This window comes from Enoplosus armatus, chromosome 19 (genome assembly GCF_043641665.1).
Source record: "Enoplosus armatus isolate fEnoArm2 chromosome 19, fEnoArm2.hap1, whole genome shotgun sequence".
Classification (NCBI taxonomy): domain Eukaryota; kingdom Metazoa; phylum Chordata; class Actinopteri; order Centrarchiformes; family Enoplosidae; genus Enoplosus; species Enoplosus armatus.
This window is the reverse complement of record NC_092198.1, coordinates 12,234,803-12,261,089: the sequence shown is the minus strand read 5'-3', so window position 1 is coordinate 12,261,089 and position 26,287 is coordinate 12,234,803. Positions and strand designations below refer to the sequence as shown.

Sequence of the window (26,287 nt, the reverse complement as noted above, 5' to 3'; positions counted from 1 at the left end):
GGGCAGACCCCCCTCAACCCCATCCCTTCATCTCTTAACTGTCCCCTCCTCACCCCCTGTAGCCTCACCCCTCACACTCACATTCTTTCTGGTACAGTTGTTATTCAACACCCTCCCTCCTCCACCACACATTAACCCCCCCCCCCCCCCCCCACTAACCAAATCAATCTAGGGATGTGTTTTGTGTGCCTGTAAAGAAAAAAGTTGGGCCGGAAAACAAAGATCAAAAAGACGGAAGAGATGCCAGTAGTCTGTTAAATCAACATGGCTCCTGTTTTATTATACATGTAGACACACATGGCCTCGTCTGGCTTACTAACAGTGTGACCCCTCCTACACACACACACACAGATGTCCTCATTGAAAAACTCTTTACTGCACCGGAACTTCATTGAAAAGAGCTTAGAGGAGCTAGTGTAATTATGTACACACATTCAGGCATATTTGAGCAGAATTTGTGTTTGTACTCAGGTTTCATATTAGATGAACTCAACACAGACTCATTTCTATATGATGTTTGGCTTGCTTGCTTAACAGCCATGTGATTGGACAAGCACACTGAAAATAACACCTATGTGAGAGAGAGCCACTGCCATATGATGCTGATGTATTTTATAGATGACCCAGGCCTTTCTTTATTCGTGTTTATATCAGTTTGGTAAAGTCAGCAAACTTCCTCCAAGCAGCAGTGTGTCTTGATAATAGAAAAGTTGACCACCCCCTTCCTTTATTTTCGGAGGCCAGAACGGGTTAGAGGGCTATTGTGTTTGCATGAGAGTGTGTCTTGGGAAGGGGGTGGGTCCCCATCCATCCTGCTGTGGTGGAATTTGGGTCAAGGGGATTGGGACTTATTTTAAGGAGGGGTAGTAGTAGAGGCCTGTATTGTTTGGTTTGAATCCTACATGGGCACAGTCGAGACGCAGTTTAACCAAAAAACAAATAAACATTCTTGAAATCCCTCCGGCATTTAAATTCAGAGCATGTTTAGAGCATCCTAAAATAATTTCCCCACACGGCATAGCTCACATTCCTCTCAAGTCAAATCTATACATAAGATATAGGCGTGCCCTCACTAACAACATTAGTGTATGAAAGCACATCTTTATTTTATCATACAGATTCAGTGTGAAAGGCTGCAGTGTTAGGAGAAAGGTTTTACTTAATTTATTCTACTGGTCAGGTAAACTATAAAATAAAAGTTTTTTCTATTTTAAAGCTAAAATATTCTCGGAATGCAGCACTACTGAGTGAAGCTTCATGCCTATAATTTAGCAAAAGGATGTGGACAGATGTGGGCGTATAGTTTTACATTTTTGTGTGAGACAAGAACACAGTCATCTTTCTCAGATATTTATTTAAAAACTGAATCCAATTTCCATAGCAGATTGCATAATGAATTGGGATCTAATATCTTTTTTACGTCGTTCTCATGCATTTTTGTGTATTACTTTTGAATTAAAGGTTGAGTTGTGCATTCATTTCCTGGTTTATAGCTTTACAGCATTTTAATATGTGCTTTGCTAGTAGACTGACAGGTAAACAGAAGGAGGTAGTTCCCACAGTGTGCATGGTCTTGGGAAGTGATGTGTGTTTTTGTGTTTCCCTGTGTGTGTAATCAAGTAAGCTGATAGCTAGGCATTAAAAGTCCAGGGAGAGTCTAGAGGTATCAGATATAAGGTTTTCCAGACTGCAGTGAGATCTGGGGAGAAAGGCAGAGAAAAAAAGCTTCAGACACTGGCAGGTCATCATCCCCCTACGCCTTCCTCTGTCAAAACACAGACAGACATGGCAGGCAGACATCCTGTGTATTTCTCTCTTATCTCAGCTGCTAATACGTCATTTGTCTTACATTTGTATAACTACTCAGAATAATGGAATATGTGATCCAGCTTAACCATCAAAAGAAAGCAGAGGTGGTTCACACAACGCGCCATTGCGATATTGTGTTTTGGAATAATAATCCACAAATTGCTAATAGCACTACTCTCATTGCACAACATTTTCTATGAACCTCCCTTAGAGGATTACTGTTTTAATTGTGTCAGTGCCTAAACTTTTATTTCTTTCTTGTGTGTGCACAGGTTTAGCTGGACCAAATTGCAATCTGATTTTAATTAAGTAGTGATATGCTTGATCCCCAGCTCTGGGGATCTCAACAAATACTTTCTGCACAACGTCTCTGATAATCTGCAGATGGCAATGAGATTTTTGATGATATAAAACCTGCATTTGTTTTTAATGGAGCTTCTCCTAAAAGTAATGACACAGAGTGTTTTATTGAACACAGAGTGATGCTGCCTGGGCCAGTGATTTGAACTAAACAAATTGTGACTCTGGTCAAATCATTTTATATGAATATCATGATAATATTGATGATCTTTCTGTAGTACAGTAAGTATAACATATAACTGAAGTGAGAAAACTGATAAATATCTGATCTGATAGTTTAAAGTTCTTTCTTTTCTTATCATTTCAGTTGGCCAGCCTGATGGTGTGTCTGTGGCTCAAAAGGAGGAGGCTCCCGAGACTATGGACACCATCCAGGATGAAGTGGCTCCTCAAGTGAATGGCGAGAAAGTCGAGAAAGAGTCTCCTGATGCCAATGACATCTCCACTGTTGAGGAGAAAGCAGCGGAGGAGAAACCTGATGATGCCAGTGAAGTAGGCTTCAAGAAGATCTTCCGCTTTGTGGGCTTTAAGTTCACTCTGAAGAAAGACAAAAGTGAGGAAAAAGACCCTGTGAAGCTACTGACAGTCAAAGATAAAGATGGAGACGAGGTCAGTGGGACTGATGAACCCACAAAGGAGGAGGAGGCTGCCACTGCTGAGGAGAAGAGCACAGCTGAAGAAAAGGAGGCTGATACAGAGGCATCTACTGCTGAGGCTGAAATCGATAAAGATAGTGACAAAGCTGAAACCATGGATGCCCCAGTTGAAGCTACTGATGAAGCAGCCAAGGAGGAAGGAGCTGAAAAGGAAGGAGAGACCACACCACCATCCCAGGAGACCACCCTGTCCCCCTTCAGGAAGCTCTTCAGTGGAGGACTCTTCTCTAACCTGAGAAAGAAAGCCAGCATCAAGAAGACAAAAGAGGAGGAAGACAAGGAGGCAGATGTTGAGGAGGAGACAGCTAAGACAGAAGAAACTGCTGCTGGTGTGGAGGAAAAGGAGGAGAAGGAGAAGGAGGAGCAAGAAACCAAGGAGACGGCACCAGCAACTCCTGAGGAAGGAAAAACAGAGCCCAAGGAGGAGGCACCAGCTACTCCAGAGGAAGCAAAATCAGAGACTACCCCAGAGCCTGAGGTCACTGTTGAAACCCCTGTTCCTGCTGCAGCTACTACTGATGAAACCAAACAAGAAGAGGAAAAGGCTGAACTTAGTGCAGAAGAGGAGAAGGCTCCAGCAGGGATAACTTCTGAGGCTGAGCTGCTATCTTCACAGGAGAAAGCAAAGCCCCAGGGAAGCCCCCTTAAGAAGCTTTTCACTGGTGCTGGTTTGAAGAAGCTCTCAACTAAGAAACAGAAGACCAAGAAAGATACTGAGACCAAGCTCACTGAGTCTGGGGAGCAGACAGCTGAGCAGCTTCAATCCTCCACCGACTCAGCAGAGATTCCAAAAGCTGATAGTGGGCCCTCATCTCCAGAGGAGTCAGGAGAGCATGTTATTGCTGTTGAGGTGACCCAGAATGAGTCTAGCCAAGAGACTGAAGGTGAAGTTGCCTCTGATGGAGAGAAGAAAAAAGAGGGTATCATTGCCTGGTCCTCCTTCAAGAAACTAGTAACACCCAAGAAGCGTGTGAAAAGGTCTTCTGAGAGTGAAGATGAAGCCTCGGGTGAGAAGCCAGCAAAGTCAGCCACCCTTTCCTCTTCTGAGAGTGCCCCATTAGCAGATAAGAGTGTTGAGGAGGAGGCTAAGGAGGATAAGCCAACTGAGGAAGAGCCAAAGACAGAAAACACTGAGAAACTGGTCAGCAGCACCGAGGAGCCCAAAAAGAAAATGGACACCTCTGTCTCCTGGGAGGCTCTAATGTGTATGGGTGGACCCAAAAAGAGGACTAGGAGGACCTCTGATTCTGATGATGAGGAGACCAAGATTGAAGAGGAATTACCAGCAGCAGCAGGGGAGCAGGAGGGCAAAACTGAGGCTGCAATTGTCACTTCCCAAAACACAGTGAAGAGTGAAGAGAGTGAAGGTGAAATTGTTTCCTCCCCTGAACCTTTAAGCAGTCCCCCTGAGAGAGAGTCTGCCTGGGACACACTGAAACGCATAGTTATGTCAAAGAAACAGGCCAAAGTTGAGGAAAAGCAAGAGGAGACTGCAGAACAAGTCCAGTCAGACAGTGAAGCACCAAAAGATGAGTCATCATTCTCCTTGAAGAAGTTCTTGCCTGGACGCAGGAAGAAGAAGGCTGAAAAACAAGCCTCCACTGAACAGGGCTCAGGTGAGGAGGACTCCGACACTCCAGCTGTGGTTCCTCTTTCAGAGTATGAGGACCAAGTTGAAACTGAACAGGAAGCACCAGCAGAAGCGGCTGCAGTCCAGATTAAAGTGTCTGCTGAAGATAGATCCCCTTCATGGATCCCAGCCATTGTCGAAGACATTGATGATAAACATGATGAGCTGAGTGACATTCCAGAGGAGGCTGAGAATGCTGCCACACCAAAGTCTGTTGACACGGACATTACAGAGGATGAAACTGAGGGCGAGGCTTCTCCACCCCTTAAAGCTCTAGGGCACACAGGGCGCAGACTGTCTACAGCTGAGGTGAAGCCTGTCGCTCCAGATCCAGCTGATGAAACCACTCCTGTTCCTCAGGGGCCCAAGCCGGAGAGCGCAAATGAGGTTATGGTGGGCATAGAGGCCCAAAGTAGTGAAATTCCACCCAAGTCATCTGTGACTGTTGAAGATGTACCAATAGAGGCAGCTTTGGAAAAAATGGAGTATGCACCACCAACTGAGAATGCAGAGTCCAAGACGAATACCACCCTGGAGCCACACGCTTCTAATGAGGCCATGGCTATCTGCACTGGCCTAGGAACTAAGGAGATTGCCAAAGTAGCCCTGGAGAAACCTGCAATGCCCATCATTGAGTGTGTGGCTGTGATCCGTGATGCTCTTAGCACAGAGGTGTCACAGGAAGAGAAACCAGCATATGGAGAGGAAGCTGCTGTTACAGAAGATGCAGTGCTCAAGGCCCAAGTGCACCAAGTGGAAGCCACCGAGCTTGAGCCTGTCGTTGAAAATTCACTGAGTGAAGTGGTAGACATTCAAGCAGCCAGTGGGAGCAATGAACCTGAGATTGAGGTGGTTGGAATTGTCAACACTGTTGTGAAGGAGTCTGAAGTCCTTCAGCCTACCGTCATGAGCGAGAACTCTCCTAAAGCTGCTGTAGTCAGTCCGATTTCACCAACATCTGAAACAACTGTTTGCACCCAGAGCGTAGAAGTCACTGAGCCAACTGTAGAAACCAAGGAGGTGAAAATGGAGATAAAGCAGCTTGCTGCCACTGAAGAAAATAACCTTGTTAAAGAGGTAGTTCAGGGTGTGACTGAAGAGATCACAATGAAGACTGAGCCAGCCTTCCCTGTAGTTGTAGCAAGTGAGGAGGGTCCTGTTATCACAGAAACAGTAGTACTTGTGGCCCCGCTCAGTGTGGAGTCTGACCAAGTGGCAACATCAGACATGGTGACCATGGAGGAGGGTATAGTTTTAGAAACAATGGAGGCCACTACCTTTCAAACAGCAGAGTTGGAGATCAGCGCGGTCATTGAGCAGGCCAGCAAGGAGACGGAGGAAATCAAGGAGGATGTCCAGCAGGCCGGTGAAATTGAGGCTCAGAGCATGGTCATTGCCCAGGCTGTCATTCAGGATGCCATGGATAAAGTTTCAGAAGATGCGCCTGAACCCAAAAAGCCCACCACTCCAACAGCCACCATCCCAGAAGCAGTCCAGGCTGTAGCAACAACAGAGAAAGAGATTGAGATCACAACAGAGATCCCTATTATCACTGACACCCCTGTTGCTGTTGTTTGCGTAAAAAGTCCAGCACCAAAGTCACCTCAGCCACTCTTTGTTGCCATGGAGGTCATTGACACAATCCCAGTAGAGGTTATAGAGAGCCTTGATGCCCCTGTAGAGGAGGAGAAGAAACCAGAAGAAGGGTTGAAGAAAGCTGTGGAGGTAAAAGTAAGTGATGAAACTGTCATAGTGGAAGAAGTGGTGGAGAGTCAGACAGGAGAAGAGCTTGAACAGGTCGAGGAGGAACAGAGCAGAGAAGAAGACCCAGAAGTTCAGGAACGAGATGTAAAAGAAGCAGCTGAGGAAGTGAAACCACAATTAGAGGAGGCAAAGTCAGATGAGACTTCAGAGGAGAACACAGAGAAAGTGCAAGAGATTCACATACCAGTCCAAGTGGTCCTGCAGACAGCGCAGGTGATTGAGGCGCCGTCAGTGGAAGAAGAGGCTGCGGTGGAGTTTGACAGCAATGGTCCTGTGGCTGAAGACGTAAAAGCTGAGAGCACTGCAAGTGAAAACAAACTCTCAACGCTGACAGAAGAACCTCAAGCGACAGCTTCAGCAGAGCTTTCGGCTCCCAGCGAGGTCACAGAGGCAGCAGCCAGCCAACCAGAGACAGAGAAAACCTCATCGGTAAAGTGTGCAGAAGTGATGGCACAGGTGATGGAGGTGATTGAGGAGGCTGTGAAGGAGATCGAGCCAGTGTCCACAGAGATCACAGCAACATCATGAGCAGGTGAGACTGATCTCACAACATTGATATATGTTTACGACAATTGCTTTACATGGCAACAAAACAAAATGCAGGTCATCAAAGATAGTTTAACATGGATTTTTTAAAAGTGGTGTTTTTTTAGTATTTTGGTATTGGAAAATTAGTGATGGAACAGTAAAGAATGAAAAAAGGTAGTTATTTTCAAAATTCCTTTGCTGGCCTATCAGACAATCTTCTCATAGTGTCTTTTTTGAAACATCAATGGGCCCTACTTTTATTAGGGAGTAGGGGAGGGGATTTGCCCGCTGGCCAGATGAAAAAGCTTTTGTTCGGGCTATGAGTAACCAGGGGACCTTTGATATCAAAGCAGGAATGCCGATGTTGACCCCTTCTTTGTAGGCCGGGGTCTTAAAGGGAAGCGGTGTGTGAGGGGCAGATGAACTTGTGCTGAAAGACTGATTATGATTCCTCCGCTCCCTCCTCCTGTTTTCCTTCTATCACAGACTCGGTATGGAGTCAAGAAACCATGTCCGAGTACGCATTTGTTAGATTCAATTACAAAGCCTCAAAGGGCTCAAGTTGTTTTTTCTTCATTTGTTTTGATGGAATTATATCTTTAATATACAGGATAGTGCAATTTTAGTGCAACAAGGAGGAGGGAGAAACTGGGCGCAGTTCACTTTCAAATGAATTAAGCTCTGCAGCTCTGCAGCAAAGGAGAGTCTAGAGAGGAATAGAAATGGGAAAGTATGTCAGGAAAGAGCTTGATGAGTTACAGCAGCTTAATAGCATCAGTGGTACAGAAGCCTTCTCTTAGCAAATGCGTGCTGAATCATATGAACAAACCTTGAGAGACATAAAAGGACAAAAGAAAGAAAGAAGCAGGATGGTAAAAATCAATCATTCTCAGTCTACTAAAAGAGTCCACATCAAAAACAATGCATCAATTATATTAAAGGAACATTGCAAATTAAATTTGAGGTATTCTTATATTACTTTAAAATACAGCTTGTTATTAATATTCTGGTCCTACAACATAACATACCAAGGGAATGTAATTTCCAGAGAAATAAAGATGTGGTCTTTTCTTGTTTCTAATATCTGTTTTTGTGCCTCTCCACCACAGCTGAAGATACAAGACTGATGCCTGGGAGACACACAGTCTGGACCAGGAAGTGAGTGATGAGGGAGAGAGAGAGAGAAAGAGAGAGAGAGAGAGAGAGAAAGAGGCAGCTCTGTGGTAACACACTGAGACTGGGCTCCGCCCATCCCGCCCAGAGAGACTGAGTGACTGAGCAACAGCTCCGCCATTCTCTCCACCTCCCCTTCCACCTGTACTCCAACCCCATCTTGCAGCCCTGTCACTGCAACGTGACGTCCCACCGCCATGTCCTCACCCACTCACTCACTCACTCTCACACACACACACACACACACACACACACACACACACACACTAAAGCATGTCCGTGCCTCAGAAGCATCCCATCTGGCTTGTAATCAGTGTGATGTATGTTCAGTGTCTCAGTGACTTTCCGTTGCCCTTGCTGCGTAAGACGAGAGTCTGCTACCTGGTCAAGTGTGTATGTGTTCGTATGTGTGTGCGTGTGTGTTTGTATGTGTATAGTAGCAAGAGTGAGATGATGTCAGAAGGTGAAGAGATGGAGGATTATTATCTTGTATATTGTATTTATATCTCGAGTATTCTTTCATTCACCCCTAAGTCTTTATTTTTTCATTTTTTGCCCTATTTTGTTATTGTATGGACATTGTTGCCTGTTTTTAAAATTCCCATATTAAGCTGTGATACATCAGGTATTCTTTTGAGCAACATTATGATATAGGCAATTTAACGGTTGATGCAGAGATCTTCTCAAAAGTTTACCAGACTGTTGCATATAAGTGGCCGGTGTATCACAGCTTTAAAAGTCATATTCAATGATTATTTCAAGACTCTGTAGCAATTATAACTAAACCATGGTACAAGTGTGATTCCACTGACAGTAAGTGATAACACTGACTGAGGAAAACAACAAGAGGGCAGAGAGTGTGGTGATATAGAAATGCACCACATGTTTGACTTTTGACACATTCTCTTGTCACAATGTGTTCTTACTCTGCACCCCAACAAAATACTTAATAAGCTTCATGTAGATAAGACAAACCATCACTGCCTGATTTACTGTGAAAAAGACATTGTTACACATTGTTTCATGTAATAATACAATAAAATACTATTATAACACCCTCATTTGATCATGTGACAGAGGTATTTGGTAAACGTGCAAAGGATACATGTGCCAATTTTAGACACTGAATGAGTCATACTGTGTAGACACGTGCATGTAAGAAGTATAAAGCATTTCATGTTCACAGTGTTTAATTGCCATGTTTTCTGAGTGACTGTGTGACATACTTTGTGGCAGTTTAAAGTTTTAACACCTTTCTTATTTCTTGATGAAAAGACAGTATGTTGCCGCCCTCTGTTGCCTACAAAAAGTAGTGCACCCTATAGTCTTCAGTCATTGGTGTCATTTTTACTTCATCTGTATGTTTTAACAAGGGTGATAAAGTATAAAAACGATCTTTGGTCAGTCCAGTCTTATGGTACCTGCTCATATGTTGTGTTCTTCACCCAGCATAATAGTTCAGATTCATTAAACTGGCACCAGGGGTTAGAGAGGCACAGACATCGACTGCATGGTACCAGAAGTAAAAACAGAAGCTCATTCTATTCTTATAGCCAAATCGAGGTAAGATCAATCAGGGACTCATGATCTTTCCCTGGCTCACAGGATAAGACATCAGTTGCATCCAATTAAATTCCTAAAGCATCTTGTCTGGATGGAGGAATATCTGAATATTCCTGGGATCCAGTTTGACCACCAAAGCAAATGTGTGACTATGGGTTACACTGGTATTTGTTTATTTCCTACCAAATTTGGCAAACTTGCACTGTGTCAACCATTCAGATAACTTGAGAATTAACTGTGAGCACTTCTATAATCATTGATTTGAATTTGTTGGCTGACATAAGCAGCTCTGGACGCTCACATTTCACTCAGCTTTATGACCAAACGAGATCCGGCAGTATGGACCTCACTTCCCTTTACTTTGACTCTAGAGGGTGTGTCTCATCCATACTTGCTTTATGTAAAAATAAGTGATTAAAAAAGACAGTGAACTAAAGACTTTTGCTATTGTTGCATAATGTAAAGCATTTAGTTTGGGTACCCGCCCACTTCAGTCCTCCCTGCTTTTTGTAACACACTTAACTGTGAACCTGTTAACATTTGTACAGATTGTATACCTACTGTATGTACTTCAAAATCATTGTTGTAATATTAACTAATAACCTGCAGCCATTTAGCATAATATTCATGTAGCATGGGCTTAGTTGTCTTTTATATTTTCCAAGCTGTTAATAGTAAGGATACAGAAACTTGTCTATATTTCATTCAATAAAGTTAGAGAAAATTGGTGTGCGTTTTGTATTAATCCCTGGACTTTTTCATACATAATCAAGCAATACAAAGACATTATTTACCACTGGAGCAAAGACAAAACTTAAGTGACCCTTTAAACCAAAATTTAACCAAATTTAGCTATAACTCCTCTTGTGGGCAATTATAAGTGGAGACTGCTGTATAAACAGATGATGAATGACAATATAGTAAAACACAGGTGTAATAATAAAAAAGGTCTTCATAGCAGAAGTTATAATTGTTAATAACTTGCCCCTTTATCTTCTTACATTGTGTATTATATGTGTTACAAACCACTTATTAAATGTTTATATAGTGCTAACGACAGCTCCTGAATCCATTTTGTTGAGGAAAAAACAAAGACAAAAAGATCCACAATTACAAAAACACATTTTTATTGTTCATTCTTCACTGAAAAAAAAACCAAAGTTGTTTATACAGAAAATCACTCACATTCCTGAGAACACAGATTGATCACAGTAGATGTCAGATGGGCATTGGGGAGTAGGATTGTGGGCTGGAAATGAAATTATTGTTTTGATAAACAACAGTGGACAGAAAAGACGATGTCAAATTTCTCATCTTCCTGAGATACTGAGATGTTTAAACACACACATACACAACCACTGAGTTACAAGACTGGTGTGGCAGAAGAACAATTACAACTGAGGAAGGATTTCGACTTTTCATAAAGCTGTGCATATTCCTGTGTATCAATTGAGCTCTGAGAAATGAATGTCAGTAGTACAGCATCTCAGTTCCCTCAACACAACAAGCTTGACTCGAGACACAAACAAGAATCCTTCCCTGTTAGTCAATACTAAACACTTGTAAGATTAGATTCACATATATTTGTGTTGTTTTTTGTGAACCAAAATGTGATGAAATATTTATTTATAAACAATAAAAATGATATTCACCACAAAAACACTATTAAAGATATGACTTCAAATTTGACAGCCTTCTCCCTTGCTAGACCTGAGTAGACAAATAAGAAAAACAGCTCCATCTAGCCAAACACTGGGCTCATTGCATCAAAGCAGCAACTGCTTCTCAATACTTAATAAGGTAGGATTTAAAGTACAAAAATCCCACTTAACCGAATTGGAACTGGGCCTCATCCTCTCTGTCACAAACCTGTACTTGAGGCTGGGTGAAATTGGCTCAAAAGAAAAAAAAAAAACAACTATGAATATTAAACATACTAGGGATGGGCATTGTTTCCATATTTTCACAAAATTACTAGAAATAATTCAAACAAATCCAGCAAAGACTACATTTAAAATAAAATAAATTTCCACAGTACACATTATTTGTGGCTTTCAAATAATATTACAAATTATATCACAAGTCTTCTGAATTGTTAAACTTTGTCTCTAAATGATTAGACTCGTTGCCTCGTAGAAGAGAAATCATTTTGTTTGTTTTTTTGCATCCTTATGGGTTCGATAAAGATGTAGAGATCACATTGTCTCAAACAATTTATAGTTTTTGCAGCAAAAAAGGCAATGTTGTGGCAATAACAATACAATGTAGACTTTATTTTCCACTAGAAGGAACAATAACAATACAGTTTTACAAGCCTCCCTAAAATAACTGATCTCAATATTCAAATATGTAAAGATTAAAAAAAAACACCGCATCTCTAAAAGTTATGGATAGTTATCCTGTTGTTGTAAGTTGTAATCACAATAAAAAGTAAGTCTGCAAAAGGAAAAACTGAAGACAGTGATGCTCACAGATCTATCTTGGCCTGAAAAGGGTCTAATTGAGAATTTTGTTCAACAACCTGTATCATGCTACTTGTGCTACTGCTACACAAATTATATAACGGCTTCACATTAATTGGACATATGTGTAAAGATTTCCAGTCATCAGTAGTTCATAGAAAGTGTTTGTTATTCCAAACAATTGATGTTGTTCTAATAAATAGCATCTTTTATATTCCCATAACACATATGTATCCAGTCAGTCCGGTATATAGCGATATCACCCTGTCCTTTTATATGTCTTGCTAACAGCTTCTCATTAAAGCTAACTCTCCCTGCCTGAATTTATATGACTTCTACACTATCTAACAGGTGGAGCATTCAAACTCAACATCATATGTTCCTGCATATATTCTCCCATAATGTTTTTCTATAAATGACTTCTGTTGCAACTACTACTTCCTTTACCGATTTGAAGTTTAAGAACAAATATAAATGCTACCAGGCCTTAACAATACACAGAAAATGTTTCCCTTTGCACAAAATTTATCAGGAGGTTAGCAATTAGCACACATGTGGCAAGGGGAAGAGAGAAAATCACACATTTTGTTCTGAATTATAACCTCTTTTAACCTATTTCTAGAAGACAGATACATTCGTCATGCCCATCCCTAATACATAAACTTTGCTAAACCAAATGTAATCCTATTTTGAAAGTTAACTGTCTATTAATATACATACACCTTTGCAATATAAAGTAATCTTTGTAAATATAGCACTGTATATAAAATTAGAAAAGCGTATCAAACAAAAATTAAGGGATTTTAGAAGTAGATTCAAGCAAATTACATAAAGACAACATGTACAATATTGTACGGCAGAGACTCACATCTAGGTATGTGTGTCTGAATGGAACATGTTGCATCTTCAATAAGTAAAAATTAAGAGTACAAAAGAATCCAAGTGGCTCAACTGCAAACACAATGATCACTCTTGCTTGTTGTGGCCAACCTTCAGTGGCCAAACTCTTACTATGAAGAGCAATTGTGCTTTAATATGGGAACCATAATCACACTTAGCACAGTCAATGAAACAGATTAAAACAACCAAATGGCTGCTGAGAAGAACGCAAATAATGGCCATTACATTTCAAGGTATTCACTCTGCTGAGCCAAAACGCCGAACAAAACATGACTGGAAGACAAATGTACTTTCCTGCATATCAGGCAACTACTCAAAACAATAACAGAACAGAAAAAAGAGCACAGATTGTCTCAGGTGGGATACTGTGTGCTTTTAAACTGGAATTATAATCGATACCTGATCTGCAGAATCAGCCTCTCATTTATGACCATGAAGAAACAACTCTTGTTAGTAGTTTGCACCTCTTTCTCCTCCTCAACCAACTTATCTCACAACATGCCGTCTCCTCCGGAACTGTCTCAGCTTCCTCTTCCTTTTATTCTCAAAGCCTGCCTGTGCAGCCTGACCACAACGGTAGCTCTTGTGAAAAAATGTGGTACAGTCTAACATGTAAGAGTCTAATACCAATGTACACCAACAGTAAAATTATGAGATGAAACAAGATAATAGTTACCTCTTCCTTCATTGGTATTCAACTTAGCCTTTAGTCAAATGTTAATGTTATTTGCTTTTCTAATGATGTTGGACTGAACTCCAGAGAGCTATTGACTAATTACTTTGTTATTTAATACACTTTTTTGTCATACATACAGGGCCAAAAGAAAAAACCCTCCAAAAAAAAACAGTTTTAGTAGATTGAGAACCTCCAACATACATACCCTGACTAACTTCACCTTTAGCTTACCAATTAACCATAATTTAGAAAATAAACATACATGTTAAAAAGGACAAATAGACAGTTTTGGCACTACTCTACGAGGATTTCCTCAGTCTTTATGGGTTCCAGTGGGGTGCCAGAGTTGGACAAATCAGAGCCTTCATCTTTGGAAAACTCTTCCCGCTGGAGCAGCATCCCTGCGCCCGTGTTGCCCTGCAGCCCCACTAATCCCCCTTGGGTGAAGCACAAGTGTTTGATCACCTCATTGGGACTGGAGAAGGTGGTCGCACAAATGTTACACTTGTAAGGCTTTGACGAGCCCAAGAACATCGCCTCCATCTGGCTGCTGTCGTCGCCCGCAGCGCACAGCTCCATGCTCTGTCGGTCCACCATGGTGTAGGTGTCGGCCCCCTGGTTAAGACACACGTGGCGGGCTGCCTGGTTGGCCCGGCAGAAGCTCTTGCCGCAAGCACTGCATTTGAAGGGCTTGCCCGTGTGGATGTACATGTGTTCACGCCAGTGGCTTTTCTGAATGAACTTGCGCCCACAGGTGGAGCACTCATACTTCCGCCGCTTCACCTCCCTGTCCAAGTCGGCACTCTCCAGGTTGTCGATGTCCGCAATGTCTGACGGAGGCGGTGTGTCTGCCTGAGAATTTAATCCTCCCACTCCCCAGCTGGACGTGGACACCTCTGCTCGGGGAGAGTCCGAGTTGGTACCCGAAACAGGTGTTTGCTCACTGTCACTGATTACCTCTACTGCTGTAGTGGAAGCCAAGGCACTTGACCCTGCCCTGTGTCCCTTTAAGACCCCTTCTACCTCTAGCATGCTATGTTCTCCAGTCATGACAGGTGAGAGTGCGTTGCTGGGCTCAGCTGGCGTCTGCTGTAGAGCCTGGGTGTGTTGGAGGAGGTGTTCTCTCAGCATGCTTCTCTGGGTGAATCGGCTCCTGCACAGATGACAGGAGTAATGCTTCCGAAAGGAGGAACTCCTCTTCATGATGCTGGGCTTTACATGTAGGATGGCACTGACTGAGGAACCATCTGCACTTAGCGAGTCCATCCCCCCCTCCTCGACTGTAGGCTTGGTGCCACTGGTTGAGGCCTCCATGTCTAGGGGGGAGGAAGCTAGCTTGGACGGTAAGGAATTTGCGTATGAAGCTGTGGCAGTTGGCGTGGACGGATACTTCCCCTCTGAGCTGAGCTGCTCCATGTCAAAAGGTGAGGAGAGCTGCCGTCGATTGGGCAGCCTAGCTGAAAGCGCGACCTGTTGGTCAGAGATCTGGATGCCGTAGAGGGAGGTGGAAAGGTTGATGCTGTGCTCAGGGTGGGAATACACAGACTGGCTGGCCTCCTGCAAGAGTGGATAGGCATGCAGGAATCTGACCCCCTGCTCCAGCCGTGTAGGGTCTATTAACTGGGGTGCAAGCTTGCCTGTGTACATCAGGTTGAGGAGGTAGCTGAAGATATCTGGCTGTATGTCAGCAGCCTTCAGGCGCACACAGTCACTGAAACACAAAGACATTACAGTTAACTAGTGACAAATGACGTCCGAGGTCTTGATAATACTAGATAATGTTTTACATTATAAACAGCAGCACCAGTTGATAGAGGTTTCAGCTGTCAACAGGAAAGGTCAATAGGGCAAAGTGATTGCTCCTCATTTCTTTACTATATAAGGGAAATATGTTTGGGTCTAAGGGAATCAGACATTATCAGGGCAGCATAGAAACCACGGTTTGATCTTAATGCCCTTGTAGACCTTCCAATTTGTCACTTCCATTGATCGAACACTGACATTAGTTGTGGGTCATCACACTAAAAAGTTTTAGATACAATCCAGTGCTCAACTACAGAGGAAAAAGATCCTTTCAATGTTGACAACATGAGAACAAGCCAATGTTATGACATGGTACATGTAGGTTTTAGCGTCAGAATAAGATGTGTAAGTTCTGTGATGTGACAACAAAAACTATCTTAGCTTGGTATTGAGCTTGTGTCCAATACCACTATTAATACATTCCTGTCCTGTACCTGTCCTGGTGAATGAAGAGCATTCTGAAGTAGTTGGAGAAGGCAGCGAGGACAGCTTTGTGGGCTTTGAAGAAGACATCTCCTATAGCCACAGTGCAGTCGCACAGGAAGCCAAACTCCCTCTGAGCGTTAAGCTGCTGCAGCAGGATAAGACCATGGTTGGCCAACTCCATTCTTCAACCTGCACAAAGGCACACAGACACAAGCAGCAATGAGTTTCCTGTCTGGAAGGAGACCAGAGTTTATTGTGACCACAAAGAGGCCAGGCTGACAGTGGTGAACGACCTTGTAAAGGCTAACTTAATACAACAGTGAAGAATCATTTTGTGACACTGGAGACAATATATCTGGCACTATGGTTAATGGTATGGTTAAGCAAAACAAAAACATGGTCTAATTTGTTCATTGTGTTTGGACATGTTTTGCAACAGTAATTAAGACTATAAACAAGTTATTTGTGAATTCAAATTTTTTCCAGGACATCAGACATTGAAAACATTCTTCTAAATAAACTTTGAACAGCAGGACTAGTGGTAGGTTTAGGATTAATATTAGTTAGAACATGTAAGCTAATTACAAAATATTGTCCAATTTCTGACACAAGGCTACAGAGCCAAACACTTCAAAATCTATAATCTATATAGGCTACACCTCCAGCGTGTCATTTGTTCCTCCTTCTTGAATAGAGATCCACTCTTGCAGAAACTGATCTACAGAGGCTTCTGGTCTTCAAATATCAGTGAGGCACAGAGAAAAAGTAGATAAAGTAGTGCTTGTTATCTAGTCTACAGCTCTTGTCTGTGCTTTGAGAACTTTGAAGAAACATCCTTTTGCACAATGCCTAAGCTGTCCAAACTCAATCTCAAGGGACATTTCAGAGGTTTGTGCATTCTGCTGACCAATGAGATGGGTGTTGTTGACCCTAAAGGTCACTGGAGGACTACAAGGACTTCAGGCCATCACATGATCAGGGTAACGGGTGTCGACACACATTCCTAAAGCAGAACTGGTTCTACACCCTCCCAGTGGAGAATGGAAACAGCCCGGGGGGAATCTCCTTTCTCCAACACTTTCTCCATACCACACAGCCTAAGACAGGTATGAAGACGGAAGATGACATACCTCATCAGCCAATTTAACTCAGATAATCAGAAATGTATAACTCTGCATACCCTCAGCTGGTTACAAAAGCACTGAAACACATATGTATTTCATCAGAGAGGTCAGAGTGCAAAGATGCTGGCACTGTAGCGCTCCAGGAAAAGGGTAGGTTTCCGCATCTTGTGCAATGGACTTACAGGAACGGAAATATGTAAAATACCCGGCAACCATCCTCTTGTCACACATACCTTCAATATGCACTCAGTTTATTAGGTACTCATCACTAGAAATAATGCAGTCTATTACAACACTCCTGCAATAAATCCTACCTTCATAAAAGTTATAAAGTCCAGTTCTTGCTGAAATTGTTTTAGACAGGTGTTGATTAAATTTTTAGACAGTTGATCGGACAAAACAAACAATTTGAATACTTCATGAATATGTCACCCTAGATCCTTAGAAATTATAATGGAAATTTTTCACTATTTTCTGACACTTAATAGAAAATAATCAGCAGATTAATTGATCATGAAAATAGTTATTCGTTTTAGCCACAGACTAAACACATCTCATTATAGTGGCATTTATGTCCCTAAAATAGTGGCAACATAAACTGAACATTGTAACCATGCCATGTTTTATAACGATGTACCTAAAAAAAAAATTTGCAACTGACTGTACTCATCTTTTGGTACTGTAGACTGAAGCTGCAGCTGCTCACCCTCCCTGCAGCATTCCAATACATCTAACAAATACATATTTTCAGTAATGGTTGCACTGACCCTTTTGCTGGGTTCTTACTTCTTCATCACAATTTGTTTGCAGTTGCACCCCTAGAAGATAGCCAATACTGTTTAAATGATATTAAATTATAAATTATATTATATTATATTCATTTACAATGAGCCACAAAGGCTTTAGTTAAGCTGTGTAAGAAAACATATTTGTTTTGCCTTCAGGTTAGCCACAGAGCCTCCAATATGGTTGCTCGGTGGCTGCACAGATCTTACAAGTTTTCTGAAGAACTACTATAAATGTGTGCCTGATAGCCATGCTTTAGCATGACAGTACCATTGATCAGCCACACAACTGTCTTCTGATCATGTGAATTCGACTTGGTACCCAGCAAAATAGCCTCAGTACCATGTGTTGATCAATACTTATTTGTTTGCAACAATAAAGCACCGCCCCTGATGAGATGTAGACACGTGGAACAGTTACTTCCGTAGTGAATCTTTCTCTTATTCTGAAAATACGCCGTTAAATCTGCCTGTGAGGAGAGCATGTCAGGATGGCAACGCCGCTACGGGAACAAAACTGTTCAATAATGCGAATAGTAAAAAACAGCTAAAGTACATAAAGCATTAACAGGCAGTATACAAAACGAGCGCGCCTCGACTGACTCCTGCTTCAGCCTCGGGTCTCTCTCGGTTGCTATCGCTAGCGCGAGAAAACGGACATGCATGCACGCGGGAGCGCGCGCACACAACACACACATACGGGAAAAGAGCGAGCGACGCAAGGGGGATGGGGTTGGTCACGAATGCGTTTCTTCTAACTTCCCCGTGACAATTACAGATAGCCAAAGCGCACACAAGTAGCCAAATAACGTAACACTGCCAGTAAACGAACGGGTGAGTATGTAGCTGAAAAACAGCCGTACCTGCACTCCGCTTAAATTGGAGTTTGCCGTGGCGCCGTTGTTTGTTTGTTACCGGGGACTCGTCCGTCCTCTCTGGGCTCGCAGCAGCTTGTACTGTTCCTCGCAAACGCAGCATTCGTTGGCGGTGGAGAGGGTCGTCCGTCGTTGTTTTCCGGTTAGGGGGTTTTACGTTACAATCACATGACTGTGGGTAAAAACCAGCCAAAAAACAGCCGTTGTAAAATCCGTTGAGCAAGGGGGCGGTTGACTTAACGTTAATTTCCCGCACTGTGTAACCGCCGTGAGATCAACCCCCGCTAGCCAGCTTTTTTGACAGCCGTTTAGTAGTTAATCGCCCTGTCTCTGCCGTTAACGACACGTTAAACATTAAAACCGAAGTGTGAGTGTACGTGTGTTGTCCCTCACCCTCTCTCACAGAAATAACGAAATAACATCGATTTGCTCACAGTCGCCTCACATTTGCATCTGTATTTTCCGTTAAAGCTAAGCGGATACCAGGTTTTCAACAAGTTTAGAGGAAGTACACATATTTAATGTTAACATATACACATTCAGTGGTCATTATGCCAACATCAAAGCAAGGTTCTGGCTTTAATAACACGAATATTAAAATGTTTCCAGAGCTTAGAGATTACAATATGTATGGCCATTATAAAGTGATTTTCCCCTTTGAAAATCTACTTAGATAATGAGCAATGGACACAGAAGAATCATGCGTAGATAAAATAACATGAAGTCACTAATGAAATGCTACCACAAATTAGTAAATTTGCCAATGAACTAATTTAGTCACGGTAAGTATAATTCATTATTTTAATTTCTCTAAAGTTTTGATCTCAAAGACTAGTATAAGTGGAGGCTGACAAAAATAGACACGCTAAAAGTTTGAGTTGCCTTAGTTTTGAGTGTAATAGAGTGAGGGAGAGGCCCCACTGTCATTTTTTTTATTTGTGGAGTTGAAAACCTTGAATTGTACAATATATTCAGAAAATGATTCCTCTCAGAAGTTGTAATCTCATCTAATAGTAATATAATAAAAAAAACTACAGTAAGTGATAAGGCAAGGCAAGTTTTATATATATATATATATATATATATATATATATATATATATATATATATATTCGGATTCACGATTCACCCTTGACAAGGCTTTTATTTCACTATAGGCCATTTTGGGGAAGCAAGATATGAATTATCTTTGCAAATAAGGGGGAAACCTACACATTCCCTTTTGTTGGGAAAGTTGTTTCTGTTGATATACGGTGGTGAAAAAGGGTGACAATCTTAGACCTATTAATGAGATCTAACTGATGCCAATATCTACATAGGAAAAAAATACTTTTACTAAAAGCACTTAACAAGTGAGTTTACCTGATCAAACCAGTGCATAGTAAGGTGTGTTCACCCTTGCATACCATAGCCAAGCAGTGTCAGACCTGCGTAAATCCCTCATTGAAAACAGTCTCAAGGACCCACCGTAGGTTGAATAACCTTGATAAACCCAATCAATCACACCAACAGCAAACACAATTTGTGTGACTCGTTGCTTTTGTGTGAAAGGAGTAATTGCCCCTGCTTGTTGTTAAACCCTCAATGGGTTCTTAAGTGACACGCTGTTATTAGGGTTGCCTGTCAAAAAAGCCTGTGAATTGATCAACTCAAATGTCGATGAGAAACCCATTTTTGAACAGAAAGAAGTACCAGTAGACGGAAGCAGTGGACCTTTGCACAAACGCACTTTGGAGTCATGTCAATATTTTGTCATCAGATGTTGTCATCAGTGAGTTGGTGGATGTTGTCCCAGGGTAAACAACAACTTTTTTTACAGACCTGTCATTACAGAGTTGCATTTCAGCCTTAGGACATGGAGTCCAAAGGAGGACTAAGCAAGTTGTAGCTCTGAAAATGCTTGCTAGGCAGGCAAAGAATGGGTGGAGAGTCTGTTTGTAAAAGGAGATGGGAGACATGGGAGGGGGCAGAAATGTCTATGAAGCAGGGCCTGAGGACCTTAGTCTCTGTCCTACCAACAAACAACAGACGTGGATCTGATCCTGTTCACAGATTTACTGAAACTAAATGTTTCCAAACAAAAGATTGATTGAGACCACTGGTAGAGATGGTAATGACAGCAGAACAAAAGCATGTTTACTTTACTGAAAGGCCCACAGCAGGGGTTTATTGAAAGAAGCAGATAAATTGTTACCACAGTGGCTCTCTGTTTTTCATCATTAAAATCAATACATTCTAATCAATAGATTTGTAAGATAATGCTTTAGCCTACCATTAGGAAACCCAATGTACTCCCGTCTGCTTCTATTCATATGGCTTTCTTATTTGACTTTCTTTTTCTCAGGACAGTTTATTCAAAAGAGATGCAGACTGGACTTTCACATGACTGCCCCTGGTTTCCACTAAATTGATTTTTCTTGCAATAATGCATTTTCAAAACCGACAGCACAGTCTGCATGAAATTGCTTAAAATGTGAAAATGTGCAGTGAGATTTGCGTCTGATTTGGTCAGTGCACAATTTCAAGCGACACAACATAGTCAGTCGCTCAAATGAAATACTTCATAAGCCCACTGTTGCATGAGGCGACCGTGGTGAGCTGAAACATCTGTTTAAACAGGGCCTTTAACGTTAACTGCTGCCCTCCCCCCTCCCCGTTCATGGCCTGTTTTGAAACCGGAGTGGTGAGTCACTCCTCTCTCGGTTTAGAAAAACAGATCCGGCCTGGCTGGGGCCCGGTGGGGGGATGGGAGGCCGGCGTTGGATGAACACCGGAGGTGGACGCAGCTGGACTCCCACTCCCAAGGACCCTACATCCTGACAACGGCCCACCGGGTTCCCATAGTGACCGGGGCTGATCTGAGAGAGAGGGGGAAAAACATTGCGAGAATTAATTGATATGCGTATTTTTCCAGCCTAGTGATCGTGGGTGCAGCCAATCAATTGGTCATGTTCTCCAAAAAGAGCGTCCCGGTTCCCAACTCCAAAATGGACCGTAAACCTTATGTGATTACTTTGCTGCCCATGCTCTTATTATGTTCAAGGGAGGGACCAATATGGGCTCGGCCTACTTGAAACGCAAGTGTGTTTTGTCCTTTTACTTTAGACTTCATATTTCAATGGAAACTGAAAAGCAACAAAAACAGTCTTGAGGACACAGACTGTTGTTTGCAAAGACGATAGGTACAGGCAGAATTATTATGATATTTTGATAGCCAAAAGCCTTATCGTGCCTCACCGAAAAAAAAGTATATATTATTATAATATACTACATAAACCTAAGTTATTTTAAACTCACAAATTACTTAACCACATTGTGCACACTATACTATACGTCCATATACTCGTGTATATTAGTATTTAATCAGGGTTTCCAGCAGGGACTCACTAGAGAAATGCTTTCTTTTACCAAAATCGTAATCTACCCCTCCTTCTTTTCCCGCCAAAAAGCCTGGGGAGGGGATGGGGGTCTGCCCTTTTCCGATAGGGCGAATCAATGTCTCCATGACAACCGTTGCTCTGGACAACAAGGGATGCTCGGGGTGCTACTGCAACAACAGAATGCCATGCGCAATGCGGCAGCGCGTGCCACTCTTTGATCCACCTCAGAAAAGACTAAAGTCTTTAAGATTTAAAGTTGATATGTGGCACTGAAAGCGAGTTATGTTCAAGTAAACACGGCACGATGTAGCATCATTAAAATGTTATCGCAGCAACACCATGCATGGCACACAACTTGCCAACGTTGCAGTTTACACATTGACCGCTAGATGGTAGCATCGAATTCTAAATAAAACCTAAGTGAACAGGGAACCAGGAAAGAAATACTAAAATGTAAGATAGTTGTTACCAGAAACAGAGGACGCCAAGCGTGATACAGTCTGCTTTTCCGCGTAACATCCACCGAAAGATAAACGTTACACGTCGCGTTCAAGCCTCAAGCAGACCCCTAAACTTGGTTCCTGTCCTGGCAATTGTGTCGATAAAGTTTGAATTTGAACGGTGTCTTACTGCGAAAATGATGGCGGCTGGTCAAACTGTGCACGGAGTTCCTCCTTCACTGTCTGCCAAAGTGGTTGGGTATGTTGACAGCTGATTTAACTACTTTGTCATCATGTTTAATAACGTGTGTAACTACACTGCTGTATCTAAACGGCTAGGTTTCATGAAATTTGGACTGTCGTGTTCAAACCTGCAGCAGCATTAGCTTGGTGCTAACAGAAATTCATTAAGTTGGTAATAACTGAGTGTACGCATGCAAGCATATGACGTTGACTCAGTTAACTTAAAACAATATTTGTTTACGTTACTGTTATACTAGAAAGTATAATTTTTGCAGTCGAAATGTCAGCAAAGCAAGGGCCAACTTTACATCTTGCTAGGTTAATTAGCTCGCTAGCTTACTAGTACATACACTTGCTACAGTATCAAGAAGTGTCAGTGTAATTCCAATGGTTTCTCTGCAGGTCATTTGCCTATTTGACTGTGAGAGACAGACTGCCGACCATCCTGACCAAAGTTATAGACACAATACATCGCAACAAAAACAAGTTTTTTGAAGAATACGGAGAGGTAAGAATTGTTATTGATAAGCTGAGTTCGAGTTTTTCTTAACTACTTCCGGAATTACGAGGCTCATTTGAAAACTTGAATTTGGTCTTACATGTGTTTCCTCTTTTGTTTTCATATAGGAGGGTATCCAGGCAGAGAAGCAAACAATATCTCTTTTGTCTAAGATGAGGAATGAACTGCAAACTGATAAGCCAGTACTAACCCTGACAGACGGCCTGCAAGACACAGAGTCCTGGAACCAGTACATGCAGCGACAGCAGAGACTGCAAGGGGACCAGGAGTCCGTCAGCTGGTTCAAGTCTCCATGGCTTTATATGGAGTGCTACATGTACCGCAGGATACAGGAGGCCTTCTGGCTCAAGTGAGAAGAATTTTCATCTTTTAATGGGAACCATTTATTGCTGCCCTATTTCCTGCTTTTGAGCACGGGTCTTATGTGCAATACATCACTATATTTGTTTAGAATCATTGGACAAGTTTTTTATATGATATAGTCACATTGGACTGCAAAACGGTATAGTATTGGCATATTGTCCATCCTTAGCAGAAGTAAATATCTTTATAATCTTTTTATAATATGATGTTCTCCCCCAGTCATGATTTTATTTCTGCTTTTATTTCAGTCCTCCCATCAGTGACTATGACGTCTTTAATGAGGGGAAGACTCAGAGCTTTTTTGAGTCTCAGCAGGCTGTGATGACCTTATGTACATACCTGGAGGGTGTCAACAAGAGCATGGAGGAACTCTCTAAGAATCAGCTGTTTGAGCATTTTAACAAACTGCTACAGGTCAGTATCTTCTGCAATAGCTCAGTACATAACAATCAAGTGAACAAAATTAAAAGCTGTAGTAATCAACATTTTTATATCAACAATGATGATGTGTAATCTTAACAGGTTGCTTGAAGTATAATTATTACCTAACTCTGCAGCTTCCTCAGCTCTACAGAACATTTTAGTGCAGTGTTTTGGTTTTACGCCAATGACATTAATATTTTTGTTCAGTCTCACCACTCTCGTCAACCTCCTTTCTGGCCACTGATGTCAATGAAAAATATGTGACAAATGATGTGACAAATTGATCAAGCCATACAAACTAATCTATCATTTATCCTATTCAGGGTCAGGTTTAACTTTTTTATTTGACTCTTTCTAGGTTTCTCTATGGGGGAACAAGTGTGATCTGTCTATCTCTGCTGGCCAAGACAACTCACAGAAGGCCAGTCCAATAGATTCCCTCAACAGCCTACAACCTTTCATCTTGGTGGATGACTCCAACATGGTATGGTCAACTCTTATTTCCGCCCAGAGGCCCGGACAGCCGGGGAGAACCAATGCAGGCAGAGTGGACATTGTTCTAGACAATGCTGGCTTTGAGTTAGTCACTGACTTGGTCTTAGCAGATTTCCTGGTTTCCTCCGGCCTTGTCCGTGAGGTCCATTTTCACGGCAAATCCTTCCCATGGTTTGTCTCTGATGTCACAGCTAACGATTTTCAGTGGACCATCCGACAGACCATGGCGGCCAATCACAAGTGGATGTCCAAGAGGGGTGTCCAGTGGCAGAGCTACCTGAAGGAGGGTGTGTGGTCCTATCATGACCATCCTTTCTGGACACAGCCCCATGAGTTCTGTGACATGGCAGCTGATGCTCCTGACCTGTACGCGACCCTGCAGGGGGCAGACCAGGTGCTGTTTAAAGGGGATCTCAACTACAGAAAGCTGACGGGGGACAGGGACTGGGATCACACAGTGGGCTTCGATACTGCACTACGAGGTTTTGGGCCTGCACCACTGTGTAGCCTGAGGACTCTTAAGGCCAACATTCAGGTAGGTCTGCAGCCGGGCCAAGGAGAGAAGCTCACCTCCCAAGATCCAGACTGGATGACCAGTGGCAAGTACGCTGTCATTCAGTTCTACAGCCCAAAGTCAGAACAGTAAGACTGACCTCAGGGTCTCACTTGGAAGATGTGGATTCATAAGAACATTACAGAAAGAAGTATCATAAGCAGGAGTTACCTTTAAGCCATAAGACCATTAAGTTATGTGTTTGTTCCCCATCATCAGTTAGGACGTCATCATGTTTCATACAGAAATGCACAGTAACCGAAAGATATTTTCACTACAGATTTGTACCGTGTCATGATTTGAACACAACAATTGTTTACAGTGTCAAAATTATCCTCAGCGGTAACACATCAAGGTTGCTTTTTATAGCAAATACCTTATGTGTTGTGCATTTTATCGCTTATGTGTCTCGCACAATGTATTGAGTCAAAATGTTTACAGGTTAATATAGATGCTGTTAACAATTATTGAGTAATAATTGGGCTTGACAAATCTCCATCCCAGAGCAGCAATACTTTAGTTTTTGCATGCAGTTGAGGAGAGTGATGGTAAAGTAATATATAGTTATTTTAATTTTTATTCAGCTCAGCTTAGGTTATTTTACTGTTCCACTCAGTGTTATTGATATGCATGCATCAAAACATGTAAACAACTCACCTAATCATAACATCATTTAATAACTCTTTGGCTCAGAAAGAAGGTAGACTGTCATTTGGGGCAGTGTAACAATAACAGTGATGACATGTGCTTGTTTAGTTTAAAATGGAACCCCAGACTGCTGTATCTTCATACAAAAAAGTGGATGTCTCTGTGTACATTGTTATATTGTCTAAATCCTCATTTTCAGTGTCCATACCTCAGAGGTGATGTTAACTGGATTCTCCTCAGTGTTGCTGGGGGAAATATCATTTTCCTTAATGAGCTTGATTTAATAAAGAACTGCATTGACTGGCCTTTTTTCCTCACTGTCATACTTTACAAGCATGAGAAATGAAAGATGTGGGTAATAATGACTTTCTTTGACAGCATTGTTTTCTCATGAGTATCTTTTATGGAGCAATTGGCATTTTTATATTTGAGTTCAGACAATTTAGTAGTCTCAATCAACATTGATCAAGTGCTGTTACAGTATTTTATTTACATGCATGTGCAGCCAAATGCTTCTGTACACAAAATAATCCTTCATTAGACAGCTTAAATGTTCACCACTAATGTGAATGTACTCTGCACTTACCCGTTGACCTTTCATATACTCAGGGTCAGGGTGGACCTATAAAAGCAGCCATCAAAACAGCTGGAAATGCTGCAACATATGTGTTACAATTTCCAGAATGAG

At 42.0% G+C, this 26,287-nt stretch overlaps 3 protein-coding genes across 3 annotated transcripts in view; 2 read left to right on the top strand and 1 right to left on the bottom strand.

The window, feature by feature from the left end:
- akap12b (A kinase (PRKA) anchor protein 12b) overlaps positions 1-10,211 on the top strand; it is a 41,118-nt gene extending 30,907 nt beyond the window's left edge. Inside the window, exons 3-4 of the mRNA XM_070926014.1 lie at positions 2,477-6,751; positions 7,857-10,211. Of these exons, the coding sequence (XP_070782115.1) occupies positions 2,477-6,747 (4,271 nt within the window). The 3' untranslated portion in view covers positions 6,748-6,751; positions 7,857-10,211. The remainder of the gene's footprint in view (positions 1-2,476; positions 6,752-7,856) is intronic.
- A 3,604-nt stretch (positions 10,212-13,815) lies between these two features.
- On the bottom strand, positions 13,816-18,597 carry zbtb2b (zinc finger and BTB domain containing 2b). Its single transcript, XM_070926255.1, has 3 exons — positions 18,523-18,597; positions 15,759-15,939; positions 13,816-15,232 (listed from the first exon to the last, which is right to left on the bottom strand). Exons 2-3 carry the CDS (start codon positions 15,929-15,931, stop codon positions 13,816-13,818), a joined length of 1,590 nt encoding a protein of 529 aa, XP_070782356.1. The 5' UTR covers positions 15,932-15,939; positions 18,523-18,597.
- Positions 18,598-22,516: 3,919 nt separating this feature from the next.
- On the top strand, positions 22,517-25,904 carry armt1 (acidic residue methyltransferase 1). Its single transcript, XM_070926005.1, has 5 exons — positions 22,517-22,613; positions 23,000-23,105; positions 23,225-23,466; positions 23,729-23,894; positions 24,262-25,904. Exons 1-5 carry the CDS (start codon positions 22,552-22,554, stop codon positions 25,042-25,044), a joined length of 1,359 nt encoding a protein of 452 aa, XP_070782106.1. The 5' UTR covers positions 22,517-22,551; the 3' UTR covers positions 25,045-25,904.
- Positions 25,905-26,287: the final 383 nt, after the last annotated feature.

Excerpts from the sequence above, each read along its gene's own strand:
- armt1 (XM_070926005.1), top strand. The coding sequence starts at position 22,552 with ATGATGGCGGCTGGTCAAACTGTGCACGGAGTTCCTCCTTCACTGTCT. Across the intron at positions 23,467-23,728 it reads CAGGAGGCCTTCTGGCTCAA|TCCTCCCATCAGTGACTATG; the intron begins GTGAGAAGAATT and ends CTTTTATTTCAG. Across the intron at positions 23,895-24,261 it reads ATTTTAACAAACTGCTACAG|GTTTCTCTATGGGGGAACAA; the intron begins GTCAGTATCTTC and ends GACTCTTTCTAG.
- zbtb2b (XM_070926255.1), bottom strand. The coding sequence starts at position 15,931 with ATGGAGTTGGCCAACCATGGTCTTATCCTGCTGCAGCAGCTTAACGCT. Across the intron at positions 15,233-15,758 it reads CTCTTCATTCACCAGGACAG|TGACTGTGTGCGCCTGAAGG; the intron begins GTACAGGACAGG and ends TTTGTGTTTCAG.